The 9,989-nt window shown below is 37.2% G+C and overlaps 1 protein-coding gene across 5 annotated transcripts in view; it reads left to right on the forward strand.

Moving 5' to 3' along the window:
• REV1 (REV1 DNA directed polymerase) overlaps positions 1 to 9,989 on the forward strand; it is an 83,784-nt gene that overhangs the window by 36,076 nt on the left and 37,719 nt on the right. For 4 of the 5 annotated variants that reach the window (XM_022599270.3, XM_022599271.3, XM_022599274.3 and 1 more), the window contains 2 exons: positions 1,614 to 1,782; positions 8,605 to 8,757. In XM_022599270.3, the coding sequence (XP_022454978.2) occupies positions 1,614 to 1,782; positions 8,605 to 8,757 (322 nt within the window). Of the gene's footprint in view, positions 1 to 1,613; positions 1,783 to 3,873; positions 4,013 to 8,604; positions 8,758 to 9,989 lie in introns of those variants that run through there. The other variant, XM_089922660.1, reaches the window with a different exon arrangement.

Genomic DNA, 9,989 nt, shown 5'->3' on the forward strand with positions numbered 1-9,989 from the left:
TTAGCAGACCGAATCCAACAACACAACAGATCATATACCGTGACCAAGTTGGATTCATCACAGCGTCACAAGGATGGTTCACCGTACACAAATCAGTCAGTCAGTGTGATACACCCCATTAACAAAAGAAAAGTCAGAAACCACGTGAGCATCTCAATAGATGCAGAAAAAGCGTTCGATAAAATTCAACATCTGTTCATGATAAAAACTCTTACCAAAATCGGCATAGAGGGAACATATTTCTTCTTCTAAAGACCAAAACTCACTGAATTCGATAGTTATTATAATAAAAGTACTTATTTAAATACTTGGACCTGTATCATTTTTGTTTAAAGAAAATCTGTTGCTTGAATAACAAAGTAGATACACAAGTCTCCTGTGGAGGCCACCCCCAGCCTCACCCCCAGGTACAGCTGTTGCTAGGAGAAGTGTGGTACAGAGTTTCCCTTAGATTAATAGGTGAAAGAAATAGAGAAGCTATTGAAAATAATTAGTTTCATGTGATACTAGTAATGCCTGTCTTAACATAACTTGAGTGAGTCAGACATTTTTTTATGGGAAAGCATAAACCACATTGATTCTTGGTTAAGATATTTTTCTATAGTTTTATTAAGAATAAAATAATCTGAAACAAAATTGGGGGAAAAAACAGTGCTTCTTGGTCTGCAATTCTTATTTCGTTTTGGTTAACTTTATTTTTTGGCTTTGATACAAGTTCGTATTAGGAAACGGAGTAAAATTTTTTTAACTTATATTTTTTATTTTATTTATTAAAAAATTTTTTTTAAGCCAATCATCTTTTTACACATTTTGAAAGAAACATTTATTTATTTGTTTGTTTGTTTGTTTATTTATGGCTGTGTTGGGTCTTTGTTGCTGCATGCGGGCTTTCTCTGGTTGCAGCGAGAGGGGGCTACTCTTCATTGCGGTGTGTGGGCTTCTTATTGCGGTGGCTTCTCTTGTGTGGAGCACGGGCTCTAGGTGTGTGGGCTTCAGTAGTTGTGGCACGCGGGCTCTAGAGCACAGGCTCAGTAGTTGTGGTGCACGGGCTTAGTTGCTCTGCGGCATGTGGGATCTTCCCAGACCAGGGCTCGAACCCGTGTCCCCTGCATTGGCAGGCAGATTCTTAACAACTGTGCCACCAGGGAAGCCCTTATATTTTTTAAATAAAAGTTTAAGTTATTAAGCTTCACAGGAGTAAAGTCTAATAAGCTCTACAGTAAGTGTGCTCATAGTAAGTATTTTTAAACATAAGATAAAAATGTCAAGGTCAATATAGCTAAATGTGGTTGAAATTTTTTAAATATTTGCTCTATTATCAGTATTTAATTCATTACTCGAGGTGCCTATCTGCTTTTCTGGGCATTGCTTGGCAGTAGATGTTTTTGTGTTGGTTGACTGTGCCTTTAGCAGCCAGGAGAGTCGGATGTGCTAAGGCAAAATAGCTCTATCACTTTGTGATTTTCCTCCCAACTTTGCTTACTGGCAACACAGCCAAGGACAAGGTGTACCAGTGATACGTTCTTTAAATCATCCTGTTTAAGGGATTGTTCAGCTAGGGCTCTACTTTCTTAATGTAAAACTTTTAACATGTTTTATTATTAATTTTACAGATCCATCTGCTGAGGAATTGAGAAAGCTAATGATGTTGCATGGAGGCCAATATCATGTGTATTATTCCAGATCCAAAACAACACACATCATTGCCACAAATCTTCCTAATGCCAAAATTAAAGAGTTAAAGGGAGAAAAAGTAATTCGACCAGAATGGATTGTGGAAAGGTAAGTTTAATTTTTAATTAAATTAATGAGTTTTAAAAATTGGAATACTTTTTCTGTTATAAACCCTTATCTAACTTGTATTGCCTCTTAAGGGTGGAGAGTAATCCATGTCTTAAGAAACACCACTGTGCTCCTTAGCCTCGCGTGATGATTCAGGTGGCCTGGGGTTTGATGTTAGTGTTCTTGCAACGTCAGCTCCCAGGAATTAAGGGAGATGACTCAAGTGAGCGGCAGGAAGCAGCGATGGGAGGGGTTGACAAAGCATGCTGTTCACTCAGCAAATATTTGTGCACCTGTTACGAGTAGGCAGTGTTCTGTGTACTTGGGAAATACATCAGTGAGCAAAACAGAGTCCCTCCCCTATCTCTTGGAGCTTACATTTTATAAGGGGAAACAGATAATAAACAGTATATGAGTAAATTTATGTCATATGTTAAAAGTCAGTACATGCTGTGGGGGAAGAAGGAAGATCAGGGTAACGTGCACCCGGAATACTAGGAGTGGGCGGCAGTTTGCAGTATTATTAGTACCTGCTTTTTTCAGTTAGTGTGGCTCCTTGGCTGTTGGTTTGGAATTGGTGTGTTGTAAATCAGTGCTGGCCATTCATACTAACTTCCTAAGGTTAAGTATGTCATCTAGAACCTTGGTGATGAGCCAGAACTTGAGTGATTCATATATAATACATATGAGTGATTGCTAGATTTATGAAAGTTAAAATGTTAAAATCATAATTTTATGAATAGATTGTAATCAGTATATGAGAGAATGGTCAGACTGTATAATGGAGTGTTAATGAAACAAACTTAGAAATTATGTTTTTTTAAGTCAACTGCCGAGCTTTTTTCTTATCCTATATTTCATTAATTCTGACACCTTCCATTAATTTATTCAGTAGATTTCGAATTGTTAGGTTTCGGGACTTCCCTGGCGGTCCAGTGGTTAAGATTCCATGCTCCCAGTGCAGGGAGTGTGGTTCCGATCCCTGGTTGGGGAACTAAGAACCCACGTGCCACGTGGCACGACCAAAAATTTTTTTAAAAACTAATTAGAATTGTTCTGTTCCTCTGTATAGCAGACATAGCATAGATTCATGAGAGGCAATGTATTATAGTGGAAAGGCTGTGCTTGGGCTCTGGAGACATACCTGGGTTCACATCCCAACTCAGCAATTCAGGGTCCCTGTGATCTTGTGTAATGGGAATAGTTACGCAGCCATTCTGAACCTTGTTTCCTCATTTGTAAAAGAAGGCTGCTGTCTACCCGCTATGGTTATGTGACAACTAGGAATAATTTGTGCAAACTACCTAGCACAATGCCTTGTGCATTGTAGAGGCATAAGATGTAAGAAGCTACTGTTGTTATTTTATTTTTATTCTGTAAACATCGCCGAGTATCAGAAAATAAATTCCAAAAGGTCAAAGTGCATTTGTCTTCCGGAAAGCCAAATATTCTTATAGATTAGGGTTTTTTAAGCCTTGGCAGATTAAGTTGAAGGTCCATCCCTAGCACATCTTTGTGCTATGTTCCCAGGACCCAGCCACTGTCCATTCATTATATAGGATTAATGAACCTAGCTTTTAGCTGTGTGTCTTCTTAAAAGTAAGTTGTGAAGTTTTCAGTATAAGAAGTTAGTATCATTCCAGAGTGTAACTGTGTGTTGTCACTTAAAGACGATCCTTTCATTGTGCCGGGGCAAGGATTTTGATCTGGGGATATTACTTTGGCTTTGGAGGGGGTGGCGGGGTCCATGGGTAAGGAAAGCGGTGGTGAAAAGAGCTCTTGCTGGGTGGGACTTGACTTGCTTAGAAAATGGTGGTCTTCATTACAGCTCTTTCTTTATACCTGCTCTTCTTTCTTGTGCTGAATGCTGCTAGAGAGATAATACAATAAAAAATGCACCTGAGACAGTTACAAGTTATAAAATACACCTTAATGGATTTTATTTTAGTTTAAGTCAGGCTTAATTATCTGTTTTTAAATAACTGAAGTGACTTTGTTTTTTTCTTTTTTTTTTTTGCGGTACGCGGGCCTCTCACCGTTGTGGCCTCTCCCATTGCGGAGCACAGGCTCCGGACGCGCAAGCTTAGTGGCCATGGCTCACGGGCCCAGCCGCTCTGCAGCATGTGGGATCTTCCTGGACCGGGGCACGAACCCGCGTCCCCTGCCTTGGCAGGCGGACTCTCAACCACTGTGCCACCAGGGAAGCCCCTGAAGTGACTTTGGAATCATGGTTATGTGGCTTATTTGCTTTATGTTGTATATGAGAAGGCAGGGCTAATACGGTTAACTGATTTGCCCAAGAATTCAGAACCCAGATTTTCTGACTCGTATTTGGGTCTGCTCTTTGCCATTTCATTAAATTGTTATAGGTGAGATGGCCCATGTGGAAATGGTTCAGTCTGGGCTGTACCCTAATATATGAAATAAGTGCCCTGTGTCTACGATGTCATAAGCATGGGCTCCTCCACGTTAAATCACAGTGCTGTTTTCTTTCACACTCTAATCCCAGTCTTCTTCATCTTTTCTCCTTCTCAGCAGTGTTTTAATGAGATTTTATTATACTTAAAAATTTGAACATTATATTAGCCGTTTAATGGATCATACATGATATTCTCCTCTATAATTAGTTTTCCTGTTTTTAGTTTGAGCAGTTTGAAAAGTGACTACCACTTATAAGTGTGCAGGATGATTACTTTGCTTTGATTAGAATTCCCTGGTGTCTGTGTAGGTGCCATTAAACCTGAGTTAATATAGGCATGATTATGGGGTCATGACTTCTGAGAGGCAGGGGAGTCCTTTAATGAGAAGCCTGTGTGCGTTAGTTTAAGGTCTGAGATTATGTTACTGAAGGCTTTGCTTTGTAAATCTTATGTTTGTATATAGTACAGTATAGTATAAGTTAGTGATTTTCAAATTTTTCTCTTAATCCTTTTCTTCAGACAATTTTACACTGAAATTTGAAGTGTGAAGTAGTTATAGAAGCTGCTGTGGTTCACCTCACTGCCTCATCGGGCCTGAGCACAGTTGAAAACATGGTCCTAAGTTATTCCAAGTCCATTTTGTTCTTGTTGTTCCTTTTGTGTTGAGTCTTCGGTGGCGTGGGAACCTGCCTCCTCTGGTTGGATTCTCACGGGCTCTGCTGTGAGATGAGAGGGTCCAGTTGTTGCCAACTCGGTTCTTCTCGTGGGGGGTGACTGGCTCCCAGTCAGTGTGTCCTTTCTTTCTAAGCTCCCACCTGTAACGTTAGCACATTTGTCACACACTTGTGATGCTCTGAAGATCTCATACTTCCTATGGACTGAAACTTTGTTTCTAATTACACTCAGTGTCAATATTAGTGCTTACTCAACTCAAAAGTTGGTTGCAATTTTATCTCATGATTTTTTTCATTCCCCTTACGTTTTTTTTGTGTCTTGCCTCAGTTTATTCTTCGTAGAAAATGTGTGTGATTCTAGTTTCTGGTATAGATTTGACTTAAAAAAATTAATCTTGAGTCGTTTACTTTTTTCTCTCACAGCGCTACAGAATTCTCAAATTATTTTTACTTGGCCAATTAACCAGTACACATTTCAGTCTCCCCGTCACCCCATGACTTGTTGTAGGTAATGTTTATTAGAAAATAGAGTCTTGGTCTTCAGGAGCTAAAGAATGAATATGAATAGCTTAACTCTCTCAGTATCTGTAGTAAAAATTAAAAAGCAGTCTGGACCCTGAAGGATAAAGGGCAAAAAGTTATATACATATGTTCATAGCTGTTATTTCCTTTTCTGAGCTTGTGGGATCGTGGTGAGTGGTTGGAAAGTTTGGGTAATGGGAGAGGTGGTGGCAAAGCGAATTTTAATTTTGAATGCGTAAAGAATAATGTTTGCTTAATGGTAGAATAATAGGCAAAAACAGCTCAGTTTGTCCTTAGCACATGATTAGATCCTTTCTTGCCTTAAATCCACTTTTGAATGAGGAAGAAGGATAGATGCGTGAATGGATGGGCAGATGGGTATACAGTGTCAGATATGGTTTTTCTAATAGAGAACGACTGGGATGTTGACTGGAACCATACAAACATTTGATGTGCAGAATTTCTTCATCTAAAGAAGATGCTATTGCTACAGTTACAAAAAAAAGTTTGGAATAGAAATTTAGTGACTTTTCTTGTATCTTAATTTTTGCAAAATCTCCCAGACTCTGGTTATAACTGGCAGTGTAAATTCATTTTCAGCATAGGAAATAGGAAATGATTTAAAGAACAAAGTTCTGCTGTAGATAACTTTACTGGAGCTATAGGACAAACCAAGAGTTAAAACTCCTCAAAGGAAGTGAATATCTCACATGCAATGAGTATGTGCCTGATACATTGTATAGAATGTAAGCTCTTTCATATATATCAGAATCTACTTTCAGTGTACATGGGAAGAAAGCTCAGTATATAAAGAAACCATATAGTAATATATTTTGGTAAAGTGAAGCTCCATTTGGTTTTGAAATATGGGTTTTGATGTTCGGCTCTGGTTTTTTTTTTTTTGTTGTTAGAAGAATGGTAGAAAATATAGAATACAGCTCCTTTGTGCTTAGGATAAAACAGTGAAATTAGAAAACGTTAGAAATGAATCCCTGAGAGACTTTGTAAAAGAAGATCTTTTAAAAATATACCATCAGATAATGTTTCTCTCCATATATCTATAGATGGATAAATGGATAAGCAGAGATAATTAAGAATGTACACAGATGTATAGTGGTTTGGGCTTGAAATTAAAAGAATTCCTTGTCTAACGTTACTATAGTGCACTGGGCTTTAGTTTCTTTTACTGGGCATCTCTGAGGATGTCTGATTAGAGACTGCAGTATTTAAATTGGCTCTTATTTTGTATCAGTCTCCACGGACTTAGTTATGTAAGCCTTAAGTTCTGGGTGACTGTTGTTAGGAGTCGTGTACGATCAGTTTAGAGAGCACCTGTAGCGTCTGGGTCACCCAGCAAGCTGTCAGTAGGATGGGGGAAGCCAGCATGATAATGGGGCGTGTCCTGGCTTCATTGCACGTTGGTCTTACTTCAGATGTGCAGCTGACATATTGAGCACAGTTTCAGTCTCCACTTAGCCCTTAGTTACAGCTGTGCTGTGTGTCATGAAGGCGGCAGAAGGCTAAGGTTAGGGGTAAGTCCCTCTGCTTCTGAGGGTGGGAGAGCAGGCAAGATAGGTAATAACTAAGAAGACAAAGGTCCATAGCCAGGCAGTTAAGACCAGTTGCTAAAGGAAGTGAAGTTAGTTTGATAAAAGAATAAAGTAAAATTCACTGTGCTGTACACCTGAAACTAACAGAACATTGTGTGTAAATCAACTGCACTCCAATAAAAAATTTTTAAAAAGAATAAAGTAAATTAATAGATGGTCTAATTTTAGGATTTTAATTCTAGTATTTGAATGTAATCTGTAATCTTGATAAAACTAACTTTTAGCCTGATGGTAAATTTATTTAGGTAAATGAAAATTGAAGTGTGTTGTCACTAGTGTGTTCTCAACTGTCATAAATTAGTAGTTTAGCATATTTAGTAATTCCACCTAAAGTTGAAGGCAGTTTAGGTGGGATTGTATATTGATATAATTACATAAAGGACATAGTCTGTAATATGGTATAGTTTCATTTTTAGGGTATATCATCAGTATGTTTTTCTGTATTCACAATTGTTGACTTAATATTTTAAATTGGTTTTGTTTGTTTTAAGCCAGTTCAGTCTTTTTTTTTTTTTAAGCTCTGTGGAGTGTGCTTTGAGAAAATAAAAATGTCAAAACTCTTGGATTTGTCAGATAATAAGAAAAGTATTTTACTGTATTATTTTTCTTCTAAATAATTAAAGGATGGCTTTCTTAATATATATTTTAGGTTTAAAGCCACACATGTGCTTTGAAATATTTCCTGATACTTAAGGAGCCTGTTTTAAAATTTGGATGTTAGCCTAAGCATATTAGTTGGCTGTTTTAAAATTTGAGTTGAAAATGGTATTTTTAAAGATACAGTAACCGTATGTGTAACTCAGTTTATTAGAAAGCAAAACTCAGTTTAATCAAATCAGCTTTAGTTCTGAAGTATAATAGGCATTAGGGAGTGTCAGCTAATCTAGTATTATACTGCTGCTGTTCCCCTCGTTTTTACGGCGGTGTTTGATGCATATATAGTGAGCATTTGGAAGACGGTATATAGATATATATGATAGCTTCTGCCCCTCAGAGCTCTGTCTTCAAGTGGCCTTGTCTCTGTCACTCTTACACACATAAGATAGTATAAATTACTTGTTAATCTTACAGTTGAGATTCTTTATTTTGTCCTTTTATTTTAGTTTTTCACATTTAATAGACCTAACATGAATCTTGGAAATTGGGAATCCTCATCCAGTTCCCTTATTCTGGAAAAATTTAATATGTGAGATAGGATTTGAGAAAATCTTGATGATTCTGTGTGAATTTTGGGGGGGAAAGATTGTGGTTAAATATTAAAGTCATGACGATTACAATATCGACTAGTCCAGCTCTGTGCTTGAAGTTTTTCTCATCCTACTCTATAGTCTGTTTTCTTTTCCTCAACATGAGATGGTTGGCTACTAGTTTTTAAAATTTCAGACCTGTCTTTTCATGGGCAGAAGGTCTCATTCTTAAGTGTGTAATAAGTAAGGTTGTATTAGGACCACTAAAACAAAGGGAAAAGGAATAAACTAGGAAAAGAGATGGCATGTTGTTGGTGAAATATTCCTGTCGTTGAGAACATTCATTTTTTGTGAAGCTCCTTTTCCCCAAGTATTAAACTCTTAAATTGGTGTTACTTTTTTATTTTAGCATCAAAGCTGGACGACTCCTGTCCTACATTCCGTATCAGCTGTACAGCAAGCAGTCCTCCACGCAGAAAGGCCTCAACTTTAATCCTGTGTGCAAACCTGAGGACCCTGTACCAGGTCCCAGCAGCATCACCAAACAGCTCAACGACAGGGTGTAAGTTTGTCTAGGTTGGGGGAGACCACACAGCTGGTTTTTAGCAGTGAGAACGGCCCCTGCTCTGCTGAAGATAGAGACGAACATAAAAACTGGCTATTCGTCTATATTAATCCTGCTGAAGTACAGGAGTGCATGTCTTACCTAAAAATTATTTTTTTCATGACAGTTTCATAAATAAAATGTAAACAAGAAAGCTTTTCCACTCTCATTAGATTCCCATGTTAAACCAATGGATCTTAAATTATTAGAAGTAAAATGTTCCATGGATTTTCATGGCAGTAATTATTTTTGACACATGTAATTTGCCATAGACTATTGCTTTCTCAAAAACTGAACTAACTACTCCAGCTAAAGTTTTGCTGTGTGCTACTGCATAGAAAGACAGGTAATGAAAATGTTAACACTTTTAGGTTATTTTTGAAAAATTCTAAATCAGTAACAATTCTAAATAGGTAATATTTTATATCAGTTAAAATTTAGTTGATGACCCTCAAGGTTATGGAGTTAGAGGTGAATCTAGACTTTATTCCATGTGTCTGATTTTAAAAAATATTTTGACTTAAGCTTTAATTGCAGTAATCCTGAGTAAATTGGCTTCACAGTTAATTGGTGTGTTGCCTTAACTTGTGTATCAGGTAGTAGTTCATTATCATGGTTCATTATCATTAGCCTTCCCCTTATTTATTAAATTGTTTGCTTTGGGAGTTTGATAATATTTTTTCCAAAAGACCAGGAGTCTAATTAACTTGGGATGATCCAGTGTCACTACCTTCTGTATTTCTGTTGTCATTTGTTCTTTAACTTATAGGTTCACTTATAAGTGTATTCAGTTGTTTTTCACGTTACCTAAAACATTTAATTTTGTTCTTTTAGTACCATCAAGGTGTACAAGTAATATCAGAAAAGCTTCTGAATATACAACATTTTTTTCTTCACTAATAAAAGAAAATACATATGTGTGTGTTGTTTTGAAATTCTTCTTTGTGTTGATTTTTAGGAAGAATTTACCTATTAGATTTAAATTATTGATCCATTTATGCTGTTGCCTAGTAAATGTATATCCACTCGTGATATATTTCTAGTACAGCTACTTTATAAATGTCCGTTGGGGCTGAAACACCGTAGTGCAGAAAGAATGGGTATGAGCAGTATGTTTTCTGCCAATGTGTGCATTTCTGTTGCATGTGTTGCTAGTAAAAAAACCTTAATATTTATGACATAGAAAACTA

The sequence above is a fragment of the Delphinapterus leucas genome, chromosome 13 (assembly GCF_059928025.1).
Source record: "Delphinapterus leucas isolate spDelLeu-1000000601 "Yukka" chromosome 13, BTC_Dleu_Yukka2, whole genome shotgun sequence".
NCBI lineage: Eukaryota > Metazoa > Chordata > Mammalia > Artiodactyla > Monodontidae > Delphinapterus > Delphinapterus leucas.